Below are 27,317 nucleotides of genomic sequence, written 5' to 3' on the forward strand. Positions count from 1 at the left end.
CAGTCACTTAGGGAGAACCTATCTCATATGAAAACAATGAAGAGCTGTGCTGTAGCTCAGTGACAGAGCATTCCTGGGTTCAATCCCCCAGTATCAAAGGAAAAGAGAGAAAAAGAGGGAGAGAGAGAGAGAGAGAGAGAGAGAGAGAGAGAGAGAGAGGAGAGAAATATTTATTTGGGCTCTTGGAAGATTGGCCCTGGCCCTATTGCTTTTGGGCCTATGATGAGGCAGTATATCATTGCAGAAATGTGTGGGAGAGCAGAATTGCTCACCCCATGGCAGAGAAGCAGAGAGGAAGGGATTGGGGTCCTATTATCCTCTTTGAGGTCACATCCCCAGTAACCTAAAAGGACCCCACCCCGACCACTAGGCCCCACATTGAAAGTTTTTACCACCCCCCCAACAATGCAAACTGGGAACCAAACCTTTTACCATGTGAGCCTTTGGGGAACATTCCAGAGCCAAACTCCAGCAGTGCATCTGCACATAAAGTATGGTATCATTTTACTACTTTCAACCATTTTTATAGATGGTATAACTAGTGGAATCTGCAGCTTGTCCTTTTAGGTCAGCTTTATATTCTGATGTTGATTCCTATAGCTGTAGTTCTTTCGTTTTAACTGTAATACAGTAGGTATTGATTTATTTGTTCTTCTGTCTGTAGATATTTTGCTATTACTGTAGTGCTGCAGTGAATAGTTTGATTCATATTTCAGTGCACACATAGGAGAATTTCTTTAATGTATCTACTCAGGATGGGAGTTGCTATATCCAAAGGTATGCCTGTTTCTCCCGGATGCTGCTAACTGGCTCTCCAGGCGAGTTGTACTGATTTATACTCTTTTTGGTAGGGAATAAGGCTTGTTGCTCAGTATCCTGGCCCTTTTTACATGTTGCCAGAATTTAAAACTTTGCTTATATGGTGGATGTGAAATAGTATCTCATTTTTTCTTTAAAAATTATTATTATTATTCTTCATTATTGTGTTACTGGGATTGATCCTTAGGGATGCTCTACTTCTGAGCTACATTCTAAGCCCTTTCTAGTTTTTATTTTGAGGCAGGGTCTTGCTAAGTTGCTGAGGCTGGTCTTGAACTTGTGATCTTCCTGAGTTCCTGGGATTACAGGTGTGCACCACCATGGATGATCTAAATTAATTTTATTGAGATATGATATAATATAAAATACATTGCACCCGTTTTAAGGTATACAGTTTGGTGACATTTGACCAGTGTATATACTGATATGAGTACCATTCCAATCAGGTAAGAAATTGCCCTCAGTAGCCACTGATTTCTGTCACTAGATTTGTTTTGTCTTTTTTAATTTTTTTGTACTAGGGATGGAACCCAGGGGTGCTTTACCTGAACCACATCCACTGCCCTTTTGATTTTTTATTTTGAGACAGGGTCTTTGCTAAGTTGTTTAGGACCTCACTAAGTTGTTGACACTGGCTTTGAACTTGGGATACTCTTGCCTTAGTCTCCTGAGCTGCTGGGATTACAGGCATGCACTACCATGCCCAGCTAGCATCATGTTTTTACAAATTCATCCATGTGCTATTTGTATCATTGGTATATTCTTTTTTTAAAATTTGAGATATAATTCACATAATAAATTTTTCCTTTTGGTTTTTCCTTATTTTTAGCTTTTTTGAGAAGGCTTCTTGCTGTATTATCCAGGCTGGTCTCAGGCTTGTGGACTTCAGCGATCCTCTTGTGTTCATATATAGCTGGGGATTTACAGGCATGCACTACCATGCTGGGCAAATTTACCATTTTATTTTTATTTTATTTTATTTTTTTTTAAGATTGCCATGATTTTTTTTTCAATTTGAAATCCTGATTACAATAAAAGCAGTGAGAACGAAGCTTTACAAATATTGCAAAATTATGACATCATTGTGAAAATTTACTGTTATAGACATAGAGTTGGGGGTTTTTGCTATACTCTCTGTATGGTTCAGTCCTCATCACTATTCAAGATCATTTTCAGGGCTGGGTTGTAGCTCAGTGGCAGTGCGCTTGCCTAGCACATGTGAGGCACTGGGTTTGATCCCCAGCACTATATAAAAAAATTAAATAAACAAAATAAAGGTATTGTGTCCATCTAAAAATAAAAGTATTTTTTAAAAAGAACATTTTCAACACCCCCAAAAGGAATTGAACCCTGAGTGATCATTTCCCTTTCCCCCCTCTCCCATCCCTTGACAGTCATTTATTTTCTGCCTCTCTGGATTTGCTTAGTCTGGACATTTCATATGATGGCAGTTATACAATGTGGAACTTCTTATCTCTGGCTTCTTTCACTTAGCATGATGTTTTAAAAATTCATCTATGTTGTATTTTATTCCTTTAAAAATTTTTTTAGTTGTAGATGGACACAGTACCTTTATTTACTTATTTTTATGTGGTGCTGAGGATTGAACCCAGTGTCTCACAAGTGCTAGGCAAGTGTTCCACTACTGAGCTACAACCCCAGCCCCTATTTTATTCCTTTAATGATTGAATAATTATTGTGTGATCATACCACATTTTGTTTGTCCATTTATCATTTGGTTTGTTTCTGCTTTCTGACTATTCTGACTGTTGGGAACAGTCACGTTCTTTTTTTTTTTTTTTTTTTGATACTGGGGTTTGAACTTAGGGGTGCTTAATCCTGAGCCACATCTCCAGCCCTTTTTGTTTTTTCTTTTTAGATAGGGCCTCAATAAGTTGCTTAGGTCCTCACTAAATTGCTGAGGCTGACTTTGAACTTGGGATCCTTCTGCCTCAGCCTGGGGTTACAGATATGCACCACTGCACCCAGCTCATGTCCAAATTTTTGTGTGAATATGTTTTCATTTGTCTTGGTTAGACAACTACTAATGGAATTGCTGGATTGCATGGTAATCATGTTTTAACTTTTTTCATGTTTAACTATTGTATAGAATATACTACCAGCTTATCATTTACTATTCGATGGACATTTGAAGAGCTTCTTAGTTTTAGTTATGAATAAACTGTTATGACCATTTATGTACAAGTGTTTTTGTGGACACATTCTGCCCCTCCCCCTTGGATTAACACCTAGGAGTAGAATTGCTGGATCATAGGTAGATGTATGTTCAATTTTTTTTCCAGTACTAGGGATTGAGCCCAGAGTCTTGTAATTGCTAGGCAAACGTTCTATCACTGAGGTACATCCCCATCCCTTTTTTATTTTATTTCGAGACAGGATCCATTAAGTTGCCCAGGTTGGCCTGGAATGAGGCTGGTAGACTCCTGCCTCAGCTTCCCAAGTAAGTGGGCTTAGGTGTGTGCCACAAGATGTATTTTTTTGTGTTTGTTTTTTTGATACTGGAGATTGAACCTCAGGGGCCCTCTACCTCTGAGCCACATCCCCAGCCATTTTTAAATTTTTTATTTTGAGACAGGTTCTTGCCTAGTAACTGGGATTATAGGCGTGCACCACCATACCTTCTTAATTTTTAAAATATCATCAGCCTTGGGTATTCATGGGCATTGGTTCCACGGCCCCAGTGTATATCAAAATTTGTGGATGCTCAAGCTTACCTTATATAAAATGGTGTAGTATTTGCATTTAACCTATGCATATTCTCTTGTATCCTTTTAATCATCTCTAGATGAATTATGTATTACCTAATACAACATAAATGCTGTGTAAATAGATGTTATACTACATTGCTTAGGGAATAATGACAAGAAAAAAAAATCCGTAGTGTCCAGGACAGATACAATGTTTTGTTTTCCAATTATTTTTGATCCACAGTTGATTGAGTCCATAAACCTGGAACTCTCAGATTCAAGGGCCTGCTATACTCAAACTGTCTTCCAAAGTGGTTGTACCATTTTATATTCCCACTAGCAGTGTCTGAGAGTTCCAACTGCCTCATGTCCTCACTGTACTAGATATTATCAGTCTCTTTAATTTTAGCTTATCTGGTGGGAGTGATACTTCATTGTAAGTATAATTTGCATTTTCTTGCTTAGTAGTGAATTTGAGCATCTTTTCATATAATTTTTTGCCATGTGAATTTCCTTTTTTTTTTTTTTTTTTTTTTTTGGTACTGGGGTTAGAATCCAGGGGTGCTTTTACCACTGAATTAAACCCTAACCCTTTTTTCTGTTTTATTTTGAGACAGTGTTTCACTAAATTGCTGGGGCTAGCCTTGAACTTGCCATCCTTCTGCCTCAACCTCCTGGGTTGCTGGGATTACAATTGTACCCCACTGTTCCCAGCGCTTTTTTGTTTTTTGAGTTTTTTTTTTTTTTTTTTTTTTTTAAAGACAGGGTCTCACTAAGTTGTTGAGGCTAGCCTCAAACTTGTGATCCTCTTGTCTCAGCCTTCTGAGTTGCTGAGATTATAAGCATGTGCCACCGTGCCTGGCTGGATTTCCTTTTTGTGAATTGTGTTCATAGCTCTGTCCATTTTTCTTCTTCTCTTTTCCTATCCCTTCCCCTTTCTTTCTTCCGAACTGGGGATTGAATTCAGATCTCCTGTACTACTGAACTGAGTCTATATTCCTTTTTATTTTTCATTTTGAGATGGGGTCTCACCAAGTTGCCCAGACTGGCCTCATTCTTAGGATTCTCCTGCCAGAGGCATCTGAATTTGGTGGATTACTTCTGTGCTCCACAGTGCCTGGCAACATTTTTCTTTTTCTTAATAGTTGATTGTACACCCTCTACACTGATTTCTGTCAGTTATGTGTACTGAAATATCTTCTTCTGATTGTGGGTGGACTTTTCACTTTGTTTATGATGCTTAGTATATAGAAATCAGTTATATATTTATTTACTTACTTTTTTTTGGTGTTGGGGTGGAACCGAGGGTCTGGGCATGTTAAGCATGTGCTCTATTACTATACCATCAGCCCCTGTGGATTTTAACATAGACAAACTGATCATTATCTTCCTTTATGGTTATGTGATTTTTAATTAAAGAAAATAACCCATGTCTCAAAGATTGTAAAGATTTGACTAAAAATAAAGTTTAAAAGGGCTGGGGATGTAGCTTAGTGAAAGAGCATTTGTTTGGCATTCTCAAAGTCCTGAGTTCAATTCCCAGTACTGGGGAAAAAAAGAAAAGGAAGAAAGGAAAAAAATATAAAAATTTGAGTTAACTTTTACTTTTCAAGTATGGTCTTAATCCTTCTACAATGATTTATGCTGTGAGGGATTTAAATTTTTTTTCATATGGCTAACAGTTTTCTCAGCATTATAGAATAGTCCAATATTACTCACATTAATCTGGAGAGCTTCTTCTGCCATATATTTAGTTTCTGTGAGTATGTAGATCCTTTTTAAAAGGATATCATCAACAATAGTAACAAAAGTTGTAAGGTACCTAAATGTAAATCTAACAAAAAGATATAGACAGATTTTTAAAAGAAAATCATAAAACTTTGCTGAGAGACATTAGAGAATACTCTGCTCATGGATAGTAAGACTAATGTAAATTGAGTTCCTTTCTCTCCATTAGTCTTCCTGTTAATTTGAGCATCAATGCCACACTATCTTAATTAGTATAATAATATAATCAGCTTATCAATTTCCAAGAAAACCCTTATGGGAAATTTTGATTGTAATATGTTAAATTTTTTTGCATTAAAGTTGTGGATTAATTTGAAACAGTTGGCATGTTTACATTAGTCTTACCATCCATGAGTATAGTATATAATTTCATTTACTCCAGTGTTCTCTAATGTCTCTCAGCAAAGTTTTATGCATTTCTTTTAAAAATTTGTCTTTATCTTTTGTTAGGTTTATATTTAGGTACCTTATAAATTTTGTTACCATTGTTAATAATATCCTTTTAAAATTCTCAGTGTCTTTCTTTTCCTTTTTCTGGTACTTGTAATTGAACCCAGGGGTACTTTACTACTGAACTACATCCCCAACCCTTTTTATTTTTTATCCTGAGACAGGGACTCATTGAGTTGCCCAGGCTAGTCTCAAAGTTGTGATCCTCCTGCCTCAGTCTCCGGAGTAGCTAAGACCACAGGTGTGTACCACCACTGCCTTGATATCAGTTTTTATAAGATGATCTAGTTTGAAGAGGGGGATGGGCTCTCAATATCCCTTCTTTTCTCATAATTCTTTTATGAATGAATTGCCAGTTGAATGGAAAGGGTGTAGAACCATCTGGTAGGGATGTACGGAGTGGGAGCAGATGAAGTTTCAGGATAGGATCGAGTTTCTTGTAACATTCTTCAGGTCAGTGTGTGCATATTGGGGTGGTGTGAAGAAGCAGTAAGGTTGCTGCACATGTAGGGTGAAGGGGGCCCTTCTGGAGTGGAGGGCAGGGACCTGGGAGGTCAGGCCCTGGTGGCTCTGGGTTTCTGTTGCTCTCATCTCTGGGAAGTTGTTTAATGGTGAGGATCAGAACCACAGATTTTGGGTCTCCCCATCCATATACCCACCCAGACCGTGGTAATCTTCTGCAAAGTCAGTCTTTAGCTCCGTGAAGAGATACATCCCTTATTTCTGGGTCAGTTAGAGGGAAACACCCCTGACTGAACCTGAGACACACAGAACCTTCCAGAGCTAAGGCAAACAACCCCAGGCTTCTATGAGAGGGAATGAACATGAGCACCAATGCATTCTAACTGGTTCTAGATTGATGAAATTCTTTAGGTAATTAAGCTTCTCAAAGGTGATTTCTGTCTTTGTATCTGTTACGAAAATCAAGAGAATGGTTAGAGTGGCCTTGTCTTGAAATTAGGTTTTCTGGGTGGTTTTTGTTTCCTTCACTTACCTTTTCATTTAGAGAAGCTCTGCTTGGCTCCTGCTCCTTGCCTATCTGTGGGAGGTGCAGGTAGTGGCTGAATGTCTGCTGAGGGTGTTCTGCCTGTGCCATCAGGCTGGGATGTGCTCAACATGCTCCCAGCCATGACTGTGTACCCCCTACAGCCAGCCAGTTGCAGGGTCTTGAAGTCCTCTGGCCTCTCTCTCCCATCACTTCATTTAAAAAAAAATTTTTTTTTTGTATATATTATTTTTTTTATTTGCAAAATAAAAAGTGTTAATAAAATAAATCTATTTCTGTGAACCATATGATAAATGAGAGAACAAACAATTACAGCAAAAGCATTCCAACAATCTTCTCTCTGAACCTGGCAGCAGGACTGTTCAACCTGTTTTCCAAAATATTACATCATCAAGCCCATCATTTACCCAATTTTCCACTGCTCTTCATGTCATGTGTTTTTTTTTAATAATATCAATAATTTAAATATAAATGATCTAGATATTGTAATTAAAAGGTATAATGTTCAATGTGTGTAAAAAGCAAACAATATCTATATACTCTATACATATGTCACACTTTGAATATCAATACACCAATAGGTTAAAAGCAAAATAAGGGGGAAATAATCATGAGAAATCTGAAGTAGAGCTATTAATATAAAATGAAGTTTAAGAAAAAGTATTTTCAGAGTTAAAGGGGAATGTTTAATAACCATAATAATGTAACTTCTTCAAGAAAGTATAACAATCCTGAATGTGTATGTACCTAATAACAAAATTTTAAAATACATGAAGTAAAAATTAATAAAACTAGAAAGACAAATCCACAATCATATTTGGAGATTTTAAGCCCCCTCACTTTGCTGGAAAGAGTAATAATGTAGAAGACTTAACATTACCAACCACCTTGACCTATTTGTTATTTATAGAGAACTATATACAAAAATGAAAAGTAGAAAATTAATAGACTATATTCTATCATAAAATAAGCTTTGAGAAACTAAAAAAATGTGAAATCATGTTTCCTGCATGATTTATTACATTAGAAATCAGTCACCTTAAGATATATAGAATCCCACCCCCACATCTCAACTACTTCAAAATTAAACAGCACACTTATAAATACCTCAGATCAAAGAAGAAAGCACAAAAAAAAAAAGAAGAAGAAGAAAGCACAAGAAAAGTAAATAAAAAGTGCTTTGAACTAAGTGATAATAAAAGCTTAAAATATCAGAATCTCTGGCATGAAACAGTACCCATGCACAATTATAACTTAAAGTATTTATCAGAAAGAAGCTAGAATAACAATTGAATTATTTTCAAATTAAGTAGTAGGAAGGAAAAAATAAGAGTGGAAGCAGAAACGTGAAATCAAAAAGAAGTAATACAGCTAAAAGTTGATAAAAATCTAACAAGTCTAATCAAGAAAAAAAGAAGAAAAAACATCAATGGAAAGGGAGCTATCAAAACAACCCTACCGATGCTAAAAATGTATTAAGGTAATATTACAATTATATAATTACAGTTATATAGCTTACATAACTTGGTCTATTTTAGAGGGTAGAAACCCCTGCTTGTTTACACAATCCATATGAGTGATATTTTTTTTCCCATCCTTTCACCTTCAGTTTGTAGATGTCTTTACCTATGAGATGAGTCTCTAGGAGACTGCATATTGTTGGGTCTTGTTTTTTAATCCAATCTGCCAGTCTAGGTCTATGATTGATGAGTTCAGGTCATTAATGTTCAAGGTTATTATTGAGATAGGATTGTGTTCTTGGTTATTTTGACTTATTTCTAGTTTTTACTTTGAATTAGTTTCTTGTTTGATTGACTATTCCTTTAGTGTAGTTTCTTCTTTTGCTGGTTCACTTTTTTTAAAATTTCATCTTCATGGAATATTTTGTTGAGAATAATCTGAAGTGCAGGCTTTCTGACTGTGAATTCTTTTAATTTTTGTTTATCATGAAAGGTTTTTATTTCATCTTCAAATCTGAAGCTTAATTTTGCTGGATATAGGATTCTTGGTTGGCATCCATTTTCTTTCAGAGCCTAGTATATGTTATCCTATGACCTCCTTGCTTTGAGGGTCTGGGATGAGAAATCAGCTGAGATCTGAAATGGTTTCCTCCTATATGTAATCTGATATTTTTCTCTAGCAGCATTTAAAATTTTATCCTTATTCTGTATACTAGGCATTTTCATTATAATGTGCCTTGATGTGGGTCTGTTGTAATGTTGCACATTTGGGGTCCTGTAAACCTCTTGTATTTGATTTTCCATTTCGTTCTTTAGGTTTGGGAAATTTTCTGATATTTCATTGAAAAGATTGTGCATTCCTTTGGTTTGTGTCTCCATGCCTTCATCTACCCTGATAAATCTTTTTTTTTTTTTTTGGTGGTGCTGAGGATTGGACCCAGGGCCTTGTACTTGAGAGGCAAGCACTCTATCAACCAAGCTATATCTCCAGCTCCTATCCTGATAATTCTTAATTTGGTCTTTTCATATTATCCCATAGTTCTTGGAAGTTCTGTTCATGGTTTCCTAACATCATCTCTTTGTGGTCAACTCAATTTTCAAGGTTATATATTTTGTCTTCATTGCCTGAGGTGTCTTCCAAGTGGTCTAATCTGTTGGTGATGCTTTTTATTGACTTTTTAATTTGGTTATTATTTCTTTCATTTCAAGAACTTCTGGTTTTTTTTTCCCCCCCAGAATCTCTATCGCTTTATTGAAGTGATCTTTTGCTACCTGTATTTCCTCTCTTACGTCATCTTTTACCTTGCAGATTCGTTTTACTATGCACATTCTAAACTCTGATGTTTCTTCCATTGTGGTATCAATGGATTCTGTAGTTGGAGTATCTTGCTTTGCTTGGGGCAATTTGTTTCCTTGCTTTTTCATGTTGTTTGTGTGTTTGCCCATCTAACAGTTATGGATCTGAGGCAGTAGAGTTTCTACCCTGTGGGCCTATAGTGTCCCTGAAGGTTTCCAGTACCTTACTGTTTAGGGGGAGACAAATAATAACAATAACAAACAATTTACAGTATTAAACCATAGTTCCTACTATGGTGTCTACAGTGTTAATTATCACAATAAACAAATGATATGATCAGTTATGCCTATAATACAAACAACAAGTTTGCAAAAGGATTTACATTTTCAAATGGTGGACAAAGAGAGGACAGAAGTGATGTAGTATGTCATGATTATGAGGGAGGAGAAGAGACGACAGAAGTAAGAGATTAAAAGAAAAGTGAAAGAGAGAACAATAGAGATTGACTTGCAGAAGAGAGAATCAAGAGAAAAAGAAGAAAAAATGTACATAAAACAAAAATTTAAATAAAAACAAAAATAAAAAATAAAAGAATACAAAACAAAACTAAAATATACTAATCAAATATCCTAGTTCACAAAAAAACTAATTCATGTAAAATAACTGACTTCAAAAATCTAGAGATGAGAAGAAAAAAATGGGAAACTATATAAATGATCATGTACCATTAAGTTCACAATTAAACTGTGAAAAAGAATTTTAAAAATCTTGAAGAAAAGTTAAAGAATTTTTTCTGTTGAGTTCAAGATTCTCAGCTTCTCTTCTTGGCACTTCTAGGTGGGTCTTCTGGAGTGTGATGTTCCACCGTCCATATTGCTGCAATGAGGGAGGTAGTCCCAGTTCCTGGAGGCAGGCTTTAGGCTTAGGTGGGCTCCAGGCTCTTCACTGAATGCCAGTTGGGCTGGCATCACCAGATTTTATATCAGCTCACCTCCAGTGCCCAGTACTTGCTGGTCTGTTCTGGAAGGCTTTATCCCAGGACTTCCCAGGGTTCCACTCACATGGTGGGGATCCAATTATTAGTCCCCTACATTACCTGCAGACCCCACATTTCCGTCTTGGGTTCAGTCTCCAAACAATTTCTCCCACACTGGCCCTTCTGAGTTCTTGGCCAGATGTGCCTCTCCCAGCAGGTCCTGCAAGTGGTCAGATTGGAGGGGGAGGAGTAGAGCCTGGTGGGTTTCCACAACTAGTTTTCCCTTGTGTACAACTCTCTCCACGTTTGAATTTCTTTGGTCACTTAAGCACACTCTTGTCATGCAGTATGTGTTTACTGGGCCTGTGTCTGAGGCCAAACTTGGGTTTGCCAGGAATCGGCTTCCTTAGTTTCCAGCCCCCAAATCAGAGCTGCAAAATGGTTCCTTCCTTTGTCCTCTGCACACTGACTGGAGAGATGCCGGCTTCTTTCCCCACACTTGAACATTGTGCAGTGTATCTTTCAGGTTTGCAGGGCAGTGTCTATGGTCTCCAAGTGCTCCTTACCCAGGCACACCTCGAGTCTTCCAAAAATGTTCCTTTAATTCCCTTATTCCTCTATTATGCGCATGGAGGGACCTCTCTGGCTGGAGCTTCTGGTCCGGCTGTGAGTGACTGTGCTGCTGGGAACTTCTTCCTTATTTTATTATATCCAACCTCCTGTCCTTGATTTGCTTTGAATGTCCAGTTTTAGGTTCCAGTAAAGTCCCCACTCCCATTTTTTTTTTTCACCCACCTTGTGGAGAAGCCACCTGTGTGCATTCTTGGTTTCACACCACGGAGCAGCCAGGAATGTGACCTCCTCTATTCCGCCATCTTGGATCTCCCTATCACTTCATTTCATTTCATTCCATTACCATTATCTCCTTCCAGTTTGAATTCTGTTTCTCTGACGTGTGTCATAGCCTCCTGATTCACTGTGCCCTCCAGCCATCTGATAAACTACTGCCTCGTGTGTATTCCCACAGCATATGTGGCCTCTTCCCACATGCAGGTCTGGTATGTATAACCACATGTGGAAATGCATATTGAGTGAATGAATCCACCTGTTTCCTAGTCATCCATGGGGTCCCTTTGCTTTTAGAGCAGCAACTGGATCTTCAAAACCTTTGCTGTCAAGCTGCCAGGTCTGCACCCAGCTGCCTTTCCCAGTCTCCCTTTCTCCCCACTGCATGTGCATCCGAGTGGGGCTGTTGCCTGAGCCTCTTGAGACACAGTCCTCCCTACTTTTCTTGATGTTAGCCCCTCCTCTTGTTTTCCACTAGCATTGCTTGGTTTTGGCTTTTATTTTGGTGTTTGAATATTTTGAAATTCCCTAAGTAGACCCTATCCTCCATTCAGTCTTTTCCCCCAGCAGAAATGTCCATGCTGTAGACCACGCACCCCAACTGTGCCACTGATGAGCCACGAGCCTATTTCTTCATCTGAATAGTAGAGATAATACAATGGTGATGACAAACTTGTGGGCCCTGAAGGATAATAATCATATACACCTAAAAAAGAAAAAAGTTTTTTTTTCTTCCTGGATACTGGGGATTGAACCCAGGGGTGCTGTACCTCTGAGTTACATCCCCAACCCTTTTTAGTTTGAGAGAGGGTCTCACTAAATTTACCAGTCTGCACTCAAAATTGCAACCTTTCTGCTTCAGCCTCCTGAATAGCTGGGGTTACATATGTGCCAATGTGCTTGCTGGTCTTCTTTTGTATGTTGAATAGTATTTATTCTCCACCTCAAAAGTTTATTTAAAAAAAATAAAAAGCCTATCACATTGACTGTATCAAAACCATTTCTTGCCAAGCATGGTGGCTCATGTCTGGAATCTCAGCAACTTGAGAGGTTGAAGCAGAAGGATCACAAGTTCAAGATCGGCCTTTGTAACTTAGCAAGACCTTGGTTCAAAATTTAAATAAATAAATAAAAGGGCTGGGGAGTAGCAAACAAACAAAACCACCTCTTTCTGAGGTTTTAGAGTCTCTCCTGAGACACACTAGCAGCACAGAATTCCAAGCAAGATACTACCTTAGGCTGAATCACAGTGCACTTGCCATGTATTTGGGTTGAAAATGGAATTGATTATGCTAAAAGGAGTCAGGGAAGATAAGGGTTATTTTTATTAACTGCCTGTAATTTTTCACAGAAACATTCTGGTCTTGGTGGAGATCTATATATGATAGGTAGGCCTGGTCTTAGCAGACCTTGGGTAACTCAGACAGGTGTTGTGGTCTTTAGATATCTGTGCAATCAAGAACTTGCTTGTTCTTTAAAGAGGGTCACTGGTCCCTCTTTACCAATAAGGAATGGGGATCTGGAGCCTGTGTTGCCAAAACTAGAGGACAGGAGGACAGAAGGACAACGGGAGAAATGGGGCAGCTTCCTCGAATGAGGGAGAGAGCAGCATGTTCTGTTGTCTAAAAGGAGAGTGCAAAAAATAAGAGAAGCTCTATTGGAGATGGTTAATGAGAGAAGAGATCCAGCAGTTGTAGCAGCCCCTGCCCCTTAAAAACTCTGGGAGAAGATCCCAGTTCTCCTTAACCAGCCCCGATGCCTTTCTGCTCACCATTATTGTTACCCTGACATATCACCCTAAAGAAATTGCCACCCAAACACAGGTGTGTGGTTTGGATCTGAAAAGTCCCCCATAGGCCCATGGGTTAAAAAGTCTTGGACCCTTAAGAGGTGTGGCCCAGTGTGGCATCTTTAGGTCACTGTGGCTGGGCCCTGGGATAATGGGACTACAGTCCTTCCTCATTTTTGTTTTTTTCAATTCCTGGTCATGAGGTGGGCAGCTTTGCTGTACCATGAGCTCCCTACCATGATGTGCTGCCTCGCTGCAGGCGCAAAAGCAACGGGGCTAAGCAGTCCCATTAGAGGGTGGAAACCTCCAAACTTTGAGACAAAAGAAATCTTTTCTCCATAAGTTGATTATTAGGTATTTGTTATAGTGACCAAAAGTCGACTAACACAGCAGGCATGAGTAAACAAAATAATGTAAATCAAGGAACAGAAAAGAGTAAGTGTGCATTGACTGTGGCTACAAGAAAAGACCTATATCCTGACAGGATTTGATGTATGACAGTCAGTGAGTGATATTACTCTGCCCTTCATTAGCTGTGGTGCATGAACACATTATTCTCTTTGCCTCATTTATAGGAGGGACTGATAATAAAACCTGTCACATTCCGTGTTGTGAGAGTGGAATGAATTAATATATCCAAGTTCAGATGAAATGAATTAATACATCTAAGTTGGCATTTGACTAAGTGCTCAATATGTGTTTTTCTTTATTCTCATCAGTAGAGATTGGAAGATAAGTAGATGAATGATAAAGTTCTTTATTCTTTTTCTTTAAGGTACTTATGAAAAAAATCATGTTTTTAAAAAAATCCTACTTTCCTCCCATGTAATTTTGTCATGGAGAAAACTCTTATAAGGGACATCAGAGAGACTCCAGGAAATATGGTGGATGTTGATGTGTAGTTTGTTGAAAATTTTTATTATACTACCTATTATTAAACTGTACTTGTCTGTTAGAAATGTGATTGGAAATACCTTGCACATTTAAGTCTGAAAGCTGTGAGTATGTGTGTGGATGACTTTTCCTTTTGTGGTTCTCCTGGGGTTGTGCAGGTTGATTCAAGCTGCTGATAACTCGATCATGATGATTGCTCTTCTGGTTTGGCAGGGCTTTTACTCTTTCTTTAAAACTGTTTTTAAATTGGAACAGTAATATGTGTGCATGGTAAAGCATTTAACAGCACAAAAGGGAATAAAGTAAAAAAAGTGAGTTTCCATCTAGCATCAGGGTTGAGGTTCCCTCCCTGGAGGCAGCTGGTGTTAACAGTTTCTTGCGTTTCTCTCGTGTGTACGCACACAATTTTAGCACACTGTCTGCACACAATTCTAGCACACTGTGTGCACACAATTCTACATACTATATGTACTGTTTTGCACCTTGCTTAACCATGCTTCTTGGAGAATGTTCCACACCAAAACACAGTGATATACCGCATTCCTTTTCATAGTATAAAATTGAATCATATAAAATAGTTGATTTTTTTTTTTTTAAATCTTAAGAGCTGTCTTTGTTGGTTGCAACAATAAATAGGAGAGAGATTATGATGACTCTCACTACTGGGGTGGCGTCCAGAGACTGGGACACCATCCTCCAAAATGCTGATATATAACTGACAATTTTGCATGATTCAACCCAAAATAACTTTGAGAAATACATTTATATAATCAATTTCCTATAGACAGACATTTGTATTTTTTTTAATCATTGGGTATTATAAATAATGGATCTTGTCATACATGTTTGTGTTAATATATTGGTGCATATGTAGGATAAATTTTTAGAGTGTATGTTTGGGGCTCCTGGGAAGTATTAAGCTTGAGGGATTCTGCCAGTTGCTCTTGTAAGTGATTTTAACAATTTGTGCTGCTGCCAGCAATGTGTAAGAATATATGCAGAATTCTTGAAAGAAGAAAGAATGAAAAGGTAGAACATTCATTCTTGCTTTCTGTCAGTCCATTTCCTGTGGCCGTAATTGAATACCATAGATTAGGTAATTTATAATGAACAGAAATCTCTTGGCTCACAGTTCTGCAGGCTGGGAAGTCTGAGATTGAGGGACCAGTATTTGGTAGGCACTTTTTTGCTGCCATATCCCATAGTGGAAGCATCACATGGAAAAGGAGAAAGAGGGGAGAGATGCTCAAGAGGGGGCGAACCCACTCCTCTAATAACAAACCCAGGCCTGCAACTTGGCATTAGCCCTTTGTGAGGATGGAGCCCTCCTGACCTAAACACCTCTTAGAGCTCTCACCTCCCAATACCATCATAATGGCAATAAAATTTCAACACGAGGTTTGAAGGGGACGAACATTTAACCATGGCACCTTCAGTTCGTACTCAGGAAGGCATTGAAATTAATCTTCTTTGTGTAAAAATAACTATGAGCTCAGGGGTAGTGATAATAATTGTAGTAATGATAATGACAGCAACAATTTAATGAGCATTTATTGTATGTTAGGCAATGTTATCAGCCCCCCCCCCCTTTTACAGTGTGATTGTGATTAAGTTGAATCCTATTGTAATTTAAAGTTTGTGTCTTCTTTTGGCAGTGATTGGTGATTGAACCCAGGGCCTCGTGCCCACTAGACTCATCTCTACCACTGAGCTACAGCCCCAGACCTTTTAAAGTTTTATTTAGAAGCCAGGTGTGGTGGCACATGCTCCTAACAGTGACACAGGAGGCTGACACAGGAGGCTCTCAAGTTCAAGACCAGCATCTGCAATTTAGTGAAATTCTATCTCAGAAAAGAGGAAAGGACTTAGGATAAAGCTCAGTGGTTAAGTGCCCCTGGGTTCAATCCACAGTCCCCCTAGCACCCCCCAGGTAAAAAGAAAAAGAAAGAAAGGAAGGAAGGAAGGAAGGAAGGAAGGAGAAGAGAAATTTTATTTATAGACAGGGTAAGAGTCTTACTAAGTTGGCCAGGCTGCCCTCAAACTTGGATCCTCCTGCCTCACCTTCCCTAGTAATGGGATTACAGGCATGTGCCATCACACCCAACTATATTTAATTTTTTAAACTCAGCTATTCAGTAAAAATATTTACCTTTCAGCTATTTCTATAATTTCTTTTACTCTTTGCTGGGAATCATACCCAGGAGCTTATACATACTTGGTAAGTACTCTACAGAGCCACATTCCCAGCCCCTATAATAAAATAATTTTCTCAGTTGTCCTTGTAATATTGCATTTGAGATATTCTGCTTGGAGTTAATGACAAGAACAATCAGTTTACCTTTTTTTTTTTTTTTTAAGTAAGACAGAATATAAATTAATTAATGGCAACATCAGCACTGTTTTTTTGTCCTTCACCTAGTGGGTAGTATGGTTGGGGAGTCTGAAGTGGCAGATTGAGGCTCCAGCATCCTTGAAAATGTGGATTGAATCCCATCACTGCCCTTTCCTTGACACTTGGTGGTACTAGGGATTGAACCCAGGGATGCTCTGCTAATGAGCCACATCCCCAGCCCTTTTTATTTTTTGATTTGAGACAGGGTCTTACTAAGTTGCCTTGCTGAGTTTCTGAGGCTGGCCTTAGAATTGCAATCCTCCTTCCTCGGCTTCTTGAGCTGTTGGAATTGTAGGTGTGCACCATCAGAGATGGTGGATTTCCTAACTTTGAAAGGTCAAATAATATTTCATCCTATGTTTATACCATATTTTCTTTTTTCATTCATTCATCAATAGACATTTGGGTTGCTTCTGCATGTGGGCTATTTTAAATATTCTGTTACGTATATGGGTGTACAGATATTCCTTCAAGATCCTGCTTCTCAATTGTTTATATACCCAGAAGCGAGATCGCTGGATCATATGATATGTCTATTTTTAATTTTTTGAGAAGCTTTTGTACTGTTCTGCATAATGGATGCACCATTTTATAGTCCCACCATGTCTATGGAGTGGTCCACATCTGAGGCCTTTGCATTCTGTTGAAGTCATTTATGAGGTACTGGGCTCACATCTGCTGTGTACTTGCTAAGTTAAGTGTTTGATGGATTTGGAAAGTGAGGGCAGGGCATATAAAGATGAATCAGGCAGAGAACTTTCTGGGTGGTGTGAATATTCTATATTTTGATAGATGTTTGGGTTACGGGTTATGCATCGTTAAAACTCAGCGAATGTACATTTAAGGTTTGCACATTTCATTGTATATAAAATTTACATCAAGAGAAAAAAAACCTAAAATATTGAACTCCTGTTAATGATATGCACTCTGAAGTTTTAGAGGAAAGAGCACTGATGTCTGCAATTTATTTTGAACTGCATAAAAAAGAGATTAATGGACAGATAAAGAGAACAATTGGTGATAAGCAAGTACAATATATTTAAAATATTAATGAATCTGTTCTCTTTGAAAGTTTTCATAATAAAATGTTGGGGGTAGAAGATGAAAAGAGCACCCAGAAGGCCCTGATCTTTACCGTATGCAGCATAATTAATGGCCTTTTGTGTCCCAGTCTAGTCTTTTTTTGAGGTAGCAGGAGAAAATGGAGACTGATACCGGTTAATCTGAAAACATTTGATCCCGACTGTAGTCTGTTTATAAACCTGAGTCATTCCCAGAAATGCCTTCTATCTTGAGGGATCAGCCAGCAATTAGTAATGGCCAATGGTTGCAAGCAGTGTCAAAGTCCTCCAGGACCTGCAGAAAGGGACACTTTTTGCATCATAACTGTCTTGGTCCATTTTCTGCTGCAATACCAGAATACCAGATGGGTAATTTATAAACGATTTACTTGGCTCATGGTTTCTGAGTGTGGGAAGTCCAAGGGCATAGCCCAGCAGCTGGCACAACCTTAGTGCTGTGTCATGGCAAAAAAGCCAGTGAACACGTGAGAGGCAGAAAGCTGGGATGATTTTTTTCCTCCCAGTACTGGGAATTGAAACTAGGGCCTTGCATATGCTAGGCAAGTGCTCTGCTACTGAGCTACAACCTCAACCCAAATTAAGTTGAATTTATCCTTTTTTTTTTTTTTTTTTTACTGGCTACCAGAGATTGAACCCAGGGGCATTTAATGACTGAGCCACATTCCCATTCCTGTTTATTTTTTATTTTGAGTCTCACTAACGTGCTTAGGGCCTCACTAAAGTCCTGAGGTTAGCTTCGAACTTGCAATCCTCCTGCCTCAGCCCCTCAAATCACTAGGGTTGCAGGTATGCACCACCATGCCCAGAGAATTTATCCCTATTTCAAGGAGCTCACTTCCAAGATGATCCACTTTCTTTGTGGATTGAGCAGCATTGATTCATTGGTGAGGACAGACCCTCATCTCCTAATCACTTTTTAAAGCTCTTATTTCTGAGTTAGAAAGGCAATTAAATTTCAACATGAATACTTGTGAAGGGGACACTCAAACCATAGTAATAAACTAGAACACAATTACACATAATTGAAGTGAAGCTTTCATAAAACTGTACTTTCATGTGCCCTGATATTCTTTTTTTTTCAAGATTGGGGATCAAATCCAGGGCCCTCATACATGCTAGGCAAGTGCTCTACCTCTCAGTTTTTCTAATATTTTCTGTTCTATTTTTGAAAAAGAAGTTTTGATTCACTAATGGATAAGAATCTGTAGTCTCAAAAATGCTGTTCTAACATAAACCACAGAGACCAAGAGATTAACACATACCATTTACTATTATAAGTGGTATGAATGGACACCACCACGAAAACTATCCGTGCTTTCGGATGTTTCCGATAACTCTCAAGGCCTGTAGATCTGAATTTCATTACCTGTGTCATTGCAGTTCCTTAGTTGTATGATCCTGAAAGAGATGCTTAACCTGTCAGTCTCAGTTTTGTCATCTGTAGCATGGAGATATGAGGGGAATACACGCTTCATAGAAGATCCTCCTGCCTGTGCCTCCCAAGTTGCTGGGATTACAGGTGTGTGCCACTGCACTTGGCTCAGAATTCTTCAAAAGGATTAAATATGGTGATCTCTGTACAGTGCTCAGCCTAGTGCCCAACTGAAAGGTTGCAGTAAGTTGTCAACCTTTTTATTAGTCGTGCATTCAGGAACTTCTGTATGTTTGGACCGCAAAAGCAACAGAATGGCTTCTAAGGAATATGGTGTTCCTCATTAGCTTCTTCAGTTCCTTTTTCCTATTAGTTTTCTATAGAAGTAACCTTCAGGAGTGCCCCGTTGTTTCTGCAGTGCTCAGTAAACAGTACTCGCTTTCAGCCGTTGTTGGTGGCACTGGCAAGAGAGCCATTTGGAAACATGGGGAGTTTGGCAGGCTGAGTGGTGTTTGTTTTTGGAGACTGCCTTGGCATAATTCTAGGTGGAAGCGATGCCTGGGGTTTCTCACTGATTCATCCCTTTGGTGTGAATTCTGGAGAAACTGCATCTGACTTGAGGAATGGACAGGAGGAACCCCCAGGACCTCACTGCAGATGTGCTTCTTTGAAATTTCCTTACTGAGAGATTATTCCACATCATTTGAATTTTCTCCTTTTTAATCTGAACAACTTTGGCTGCTGGTGGAAATAATTAGAAACTGTGCTGGTATTTTTGGCACAATTAAAAATTTTATTCTTATGTAATTAATAGAATCTTAGGATTTTAGAGCTGGTAGAACCCTTGGAAGATCCACACAACCCTGCCATTTGATGGGTAAAGCTCATCCATTAGAGGGGACACAGCATGGGATCTCTTATATCATGAGGGCAGTGCCCTTTCTTGCTCATGTCGGCTAGAGAAGAGTACGTTAGCCAGAGAGCTGGTACGTTTATTACAGGTTGACTATTCTTTATCTGAAATGCTTTGGACCAGAAGTGTTTCAGATTTTAGTTTTTGGAATATTTGCATACATATAATAAAATCTCTTGGGAATGGAATCCATGGTCTGAAAAACACAATTCATTTATGTTTCATATACACATGACCTTGAAGGTTATTTTATGCAGTATTTGTAGTGTACCTATTTTTGACTGTTGCATGATGTCAGGTCTGGAATTTTCCACTTATGTGTCATGTCAATGCTCAAAAAGTTTTGGATATTGAAACATTTTAAATTCTGGATTTGCAGATTGGGAATGATCTCCTTGCACTATAGTGCGCTTCTGAAGTCCTTTCTGAGTGCACAATTTACTACTCCCTATATTTACCAGTTTATCATCTAGGGTAGCATGCAACTTAGAAGTCTCAGTGGCTTAACACAACAAAGATTTACTTTTTGCTCACATTTTGTATCCAATCTGGGTTGGGTGTAAAATGTCTTTGCTCAGTTACTCATGGACTTCGGCTAATAGGGGCCTCATCATCTTAACAGCAAGCCATTTAGCATACATGCCTTCCAGGTTGCCATGGCAAGACAAAGAACTCACACCCACTCTACTATGCATCTGCCCAGAAAAGTTAAGTCATTTTGCTCATGGCGCATTGGTCAGAACTGATCACATGACCCTGCTGGATTGCAAGGGATATGGAAATATGGCTAATACATGGAATATTCAAGCTTTACTAGGGAGAAATGAGGCAAGATATTAATGCTTGTTAAAATAGTAGTTTGGAAAATTGTAGTTTCCTATTTTCTAGGTCTACCAAGAGTTTTATGGCTCTACCAGTTTTCTGAGGCTCCAGATTCACGAAGGCCATTGTGGCAGCAGCTTTTTTTGTTAGCCTGGTGAGGACAGGGAAGCTGCTGCCAACCACAGGGTCCATGAGCAGAGCAGCACACAATAGACCACATAGGAATTGTGAGGTCGGATGTGACTTCCTTTCCAGGAAGGAGGTTAGATTGTTTAGACTGTGGCATGCATCCTCCTGGTTACTTTGTGTGGTAAGCTGCCCCTCACCAAAAAAAAAGATAAGAAGGATCTAATTCCCTGGAACTGGTGAGTGTTACTTTATATGGCAAAAGGAATTTTATAGAGATGTGATTAATTTTCAGATGGTGGGGTTATTCTGGATTATCCTGGTAGGTAGTAGTGCCATTGTAGCTTGTATTGTTAAAAGGAGGAGGTAGGGGGAGGTGTCTTAGAGAAGAGGACGGGGCAGTGGGTCATGGGGACAAAGAGTGGAGTGAAGTGACCTGGAGCCAAGGAATGCCTGCAGCCACTAGAAGCTGGAAGAGGCAAGAAGTGAATGCCCAGAACTTCCAAAGCGGATATGACCTGGCTGCCATCTTGATTTTGACCCAGCGATATTGATTTTGTATTTCTGGACTCTGGCTTCTGTAAGAAAGTAAATTTCTTTTGTTTCAAAGTACTAAGTTTGTAGGTTTTTTTTTTTTTTTTTTTTAATGGCAGCAACAGGGAACTGTAATATACTTTGGTGCATAAAATAGCATTTTTCATCTATAAGAGTGGCAGAGATCACCAAATTCAGTAATACTTTACGTTGGTGAGGCTGTGAGAAATAAAGACTGACCTGTGTTGCTGGTAGGAGGGCAGTTTATATAACATCTGTGGGGGTAGTTTGGCCAGATCTGAAAACATTATCTCCTTTGACCCAGTATATTGTTCAGAGTTTGGAATTTATCCTTATTATATGTGGACATGTATGAACTGATATAGAAACAAGAATATTCATTGTACCATTGTTTGTGGTAGCCAGAGATTAGAAACTTCCTAAATGTTCATCAAGTGAGCTGGTTAAATAAACACAACACATTCAATAAAATACTGCCACCACATTTAAGAAATGCGGAAAGTCTTTATTCAATACTAATATGAAATGATCCACATGCCCTCCACACACAATTTTATTATAATGCTGGAAGAATTCTTTAATTTTTTTTTTTTTTTTAGTTATAGATGGACACAACACCTTTATTTATTTATTTATTTATTTATTTATTTATTTATGTTGATGTGGTACTGAGGATCAAACCCAGTGTCTCACATGTGCTAGGCAAGCACTCTACCACTGAGCCACCAATCCGAACCCCTGGAAGAATTCTTAAGAAACTGATTTGTGTGTCCCCACATATGAATGTGAATATCTGTTCAAAAAATAAATAAAAGTTAATGAAATAAATGAAGTTAAGTTTTATGGCACCACAAAGCCCTGTGATAAGGAAACCTGATTAGTTGTGTTTACTCATTTCCATGAGTAGCAGCCTGTGCAGGTGGGGTTCTGTAGAATGCTCTAGAGTAATTATTTTCAGTATATTACCATACCTGCTCTCATCCTATTTACTCTGATTTTTTTTTTTTCCTCCTTCCACTGGACTTCTGATGTTTAAGTCTAGGTAAGAAAGAATTAGGAAAAAATGAATGATGGTATGCTAATACTATTTTAATTTCCAGTTAAAAAATTTTAATTAATTTACAATTTCCCCTGAAGTACCTCTGTCTTCATGCCAGGGCTTCCTAACTGGCATGGTGAAATTTGATTTCCTCATCTTAGAGTATGCAGGGCCAGGGCCAGAGTGGCCAGAGCCCTCAGGATGGTGGTTTCTGCTTAAAGAATTCTACCCTTTGGCTCCAGGAGGTTGTGTAAATATTAATTATTTTCAATGTGTGCAGTGATGTGGAAAGGTTGGTAAATATGACTGTAGGCAAAATGTGGACGTATGTTTTTAAAATATATGCTACATAAAAATAATTTAGGAAATAACGAAGTAGTTGTGGTCTTCAGGGAATCCTGGTGGTGGTTTGCCCCAAGGTGGGAGTCTTGGCCTTTTCCCACTGAACTGGGATGAGGACGGTGGAGAGGTGCACCTCCTGCCCAGGACCATCGGGAGGAGAGGAAGAGGGATGTTTTAGGAAATGATTTTGCACTTGCTCTAATCTATCAAGAGAGAAATGATCAAAAGACAGTGGGCGTGTCCACTGTGGGTAGGAACAACACCATTCTGACCTGCCTCATAACGGTTACCACAGTTAAGAACCTCTGTCCCCAAAGACTGAAATTTCACACGGTGGCCAACTCAATTTAAGTTAATTTCAAGTCACCAAACAAGAGAGTTTTTAGGTATTAATGATAAGTAAAAAAAAAAAAAAAAAGTCATTTAAAGGCTGTATTACTTATCACATAATTTTAAGAACTTTATGAAGTTCAATTTTCATGAGAACTGTGCTGTTTGTCCTTCTGTTGCGTCCTGGTGGGTCTGATGATGTTGGTGATGCTGTCTGTTCTTCATGTTTTCTGGAAAAGTAACTGAATTAATATGTCAGTGTAGTACTATCTGAAGAAATTCAAGAGCTATTAAAATGCTTAAAAATAAAGTGATCAATTCTTCCTTTGTTCTCTCGACAGGATAATTGAAGCTATCTGCATAGGGTGGTTCACTGCAGAGTGCATCGTGAGGTTCATCGTCTCCAGAAACAAGTGTGAGTTTGTCAAGAGACCCCTGAACATCATTGATTTACTGGCAATCACGCCATATTACATCTCCGTGTTAATGACAGTATTTACAGGGGAGAACTCTCAACTGCAGAGGGCTGGAGTCACCTTGAGGGTGCTCAGAATGATGAGGATTTTTTGGGTGATTAAGCTTGCCCGACACTTCATTGGTCTTCAGACACTTGGTTTGACTCTCAAGCGATGTTACCGCGAGATGGTTATGTTACTTGTCTTCATTTGTGTTGCCATGGCAATCTTTAGTGCACTTTCTCAGCTTCTTGAACACGGGTTGGACCTGGAAACATCCAACAAGGACTTTGCCAGCATCCCCGCTGCCTGCTGGTGGGTGATTATCTCTATGACTACAGTTGGCTATGGAGATATGTATCCTATCACAGTGCCTGGAAGAATTCTTGGAGGAGTTTGTGTTGTCAGTGGGATTGTTCTGTTGGCATTACCTATCACTTTCATCTACCATAGCTTTGTGCAGTGTTATCATGAGCTCAAGTTTAGATCAGCTAGATATAGTAGGAGCCTCTCTGCTGAGTTCCTGAATTAATGCATTGCAAATCAATTCTTGCATACACTTGGTTTGATAGAAAGAGTTGACGCTGCTTCATATTCATGTGTTTCTTGATGGGTGAGCACTGCAGTGGCATTGTCGTCATCTTGGTAGGATAAAAATGATCCTTCCCAGCTGAAGGGATAAAACAGTTTATTTATTACAGAGTAAATAGGATTGAGACTGCAAAGGAAGAGCAATGACTCCTAGAGCAAACTTTAGGACTTTATTTTGTTTAGATTTGTCTCTTCCTTGCCTTGAACAATCACATAGTTGTTGTTTTTTTTTTTAAAGTACATTATTTGGACACTTTAAACAGAAAGGTACTATTTTTCAAATGTTTTTCCATCCTAACGAATTCTGAAGAAGCTTGGAACTTGTAGTGTTATTTTTTGAGACTAACATTTTCATTTCTAAATGTTTTATAATTTCTTGTATCAATGTCAGAAGTATCCTGGAAACATATGTCACATGCAGGAACTGTTTAACAAATACTTAAAAATTTTGGCCAAAATTTAAACTGTATAATGGAGCTAGATACAAGTGTGAATATTATTTGAAACACTTTTCCATATTTATCTATCCTCTGCTTTATTTTTTTGCCTATTATTTACCTTATCAGACAGCTTTATGGAAGCTTGAGTATGTTTACCCTTTTCTATTTTGGGTTTCTTTCTCTCTTTACTGAAATGACTTCAAGAAAGTGTTTCAGAATGAAGAGAGCTTGTATTGTTTAGCCTTTTGTTGGATAATATTAGAATTCATTGCTGTTACTAGGTGATAATCATTCTAACATTCAGATGTCCAAACAAGAATATTTCCATCATAAAAATGATAATAGGAATAGTTGATATTATCAGTATTACAACCCATATTTGTCGTCTTCTGCTCTTAGTTTTCCCCCCAGACATCATGAGTTTAATGAGACTTACCAGATGAAAGTATATTTATGTGGCCTTTTGATACCAAAGTCATACTTATGTGTTGTCACTAGATTATCATTAAAAAAGGAACATTATTGTACTCTTAGTTGCTGAGTAGCTAAGTCAGTTTCAAGCTAGCTAGAAGCAATGAATACATAATTATTTGACCTGATCTTCACCATCATAAATCAGTTATGGTAAAACTCTTTTTTGTAAGACAATTGAGTAATGTACCATATTAATCTGGCTAGATTATTAGTACTAGATAATGTGCAAAATGATTATTTAGTGCTAAATTTTAACAATATGAACTAGAATTTTGCCTTTTCAACCAGTTAATAAAAGAAGTCATTTAGAAACAAAAAATTAAAAGTCATAGATTTATGAATAATTTATTGTGCACACTATAACTATTGGGAGTGGAGGAGAGAGAGGTTGGGAGGTGGTCGATAGGACAGAGAACCTAGATGTAATTATCAAAAAAGAAATGGGCATTACCAGGAGTGATCATTAAAGGAATGATCCATCAGCTCATTCAGACTTTTGATTATTATGGGTAGAAACCCAGGGCAAGAGAGGACAGGATTGTGAGGGAGTTATAACTAAAGCCTGGATCTCCAGAACCCAAACCTAGCTCTGCAGTTTTGTTTATTTGTTTGTATGATTTTTGCGTACTGGAGACTGAACACGGGAGCCCTCTACCACTGAGCTACATCCCAGCCCTTGTTGATTTTTATTTTGAGACAGTGTCTTAATAAGTTGCTGGGTCTGACCCAGAATTTGCAATCCTGCCTCAGCCTCCCCGTCGCTGGGATTTCAGGCATGCGCCACTGCACTTAGCTGGGATTTTGACACCCATTGGGTCTGACAAAAGCCTTGAGAAACCACACACTTCTTTGTCATTGTCATTACTAATGTAATGATAGCAAAGCTGTTGTATTTTCCCTAATTTTCTTTCCTGAATTTAGGTGATATTTCAGCCATTAAAAATCTCACTCCAGGGCCAGGGTTGCGGCACAGTGGTAGAGTGCTTGCCTGGCATGTGCAAGGCCCTGGGTTCCATACGCAGCACCACATATAAATAAATAAAATAGAAGATCCATTGACAACTAAAAACAAATAAACAAACAAAACAACACCTCACTCCAGGCTGGGGATGTAGCTTAGTGATAGAGAGAGCTTGCCTAGCATATGCAAAGACCTGGGTTCAATCCCCAGTACTGGGGAAAAAAAAACCTCATTCCATTTTCCCTCTATTTCTCACTTATATGCTTCCCCCCCTCATTTGTATGCTGCTTTTTTTACATACTGAGTACATTCTGTTATTTATTATATATTCATTGTATTTTAACATAATTGAAACATGTGGCATGGATTTTTAAATTTATTTTTACCAGTTTGAACTAAGGCTTTGTGATTCAAACAAATAATGTGCAGATTACTTAATGCACCTTCATGTTACTAATAAAAATAAGATAATCTTCCATTTACTGGTACTGGGAACTGTTCATGTGAATATGCATTATCTCCCTAAGTAAATTATAACTTTTCTTGAGAACTGAGACCCTCTCTCTTGCACACACACCTGCGCTTCCCCTCAGTGTCCAGAGTTGGACATAAACTTTCTGATGTGATGATAGAAACTGATGTGGAGATAGAAACTTCTGCCTGAAGAGGAAAGGATATGGATGTGCCTCTACATGTACATGTATAGCTACACACAGACACACATACAGACTTCAAGTTGCCCTTAAGTAACAAGTCAGACATCTCTTGTTGATAATGCCAGATTTTGTACAGGGCTGCTTTCCAGAAAGAAGCATGTGGGCTAAATGCTAAGGACAGTAACACTGCCCATTCCTTTTTTGGTATGGGGGATTGGACCTGAGGATGCTTTATCACTGAGCTATATCCCCAGCCCTTTAAAAATTTTTTTTTTTTTTTTTTTTTAATTTTGAGACAGCATCTTGCTGTGTTCCTGAGGGTCTCACTAAATTGCTGAGACTGGCTTTGAACTTGTGATCCTCTTGCCTCAGCCTCCCAAGGTGCTAGGATTATAGGCTGCTGGTTGAAACAGTTGCATTTGTTCTTGGTTATTTCTAACCACACTTTTTTATTTACTTTTTTTTTTTTTAACGTGGTGCTGAGAATCAAAGCCAGTGCCTCACACATGCCAGGCAAGTGCTCTATCACTGAGCCACAACCCCAGCCCATCTAACCACACTTTTTAAACTTTTGAGTGCGTTAAAATATTATTTCACTGTGACTGCCAGTAAGTCAAAATAATGTTTCCTTTTTTAAACTTCTGTGAGATGCTTTTCCTCTCCTATTATTGGGATAAGTAGAGATGGATTAAGTTGAATGTTGGTGCTGGGAGAATTTTCTTTGTTGGCTTGAT

At 38.5% G+C, this 27,317-nt stretch overlaps 1 protein-coding gene across 2 annotated transcripts in view; it reads left to right on the forward strand.

Moving 5' to 3' along the window:
- Positions 1-26,819, forward strand: part of Kcng3 (potassium voltage-gated channel modifier subfamily G member 3) — a 41,959-nt gene extending 15,140 nt beyond the window's left edge. For both annotated transcript variants that reach the window (XM_047522789.1, XM_047522788.1), the window contains exon 2: positions 23,348-26,819. In XM_047522789.1, coding sequence (XP_047378745.1) covers positions 23,348-23,993 — 646 coding nt within the window. In that variant the 3' untranslated portion in view covers positions 23,994-26,819. The remainder of the gene's footprint in view (positions 1-23,347) is intronic.
- Positions 26,820-27,317: the final 498 nt, after the last annotated feature.

Source organism: Sciurus carolinensis, chromosome 13 (assembly GCF_902686445.1).
Source record: "Sciurus carolinensis chromosome 13, mSciCar1.2, whole genome shotgun sequence".
NCBI lineage: Eukaryota > Metazoa > Chordata > Mammalia > Rodentia > Sciuridae > Sciurus > Sciurus carolinensis.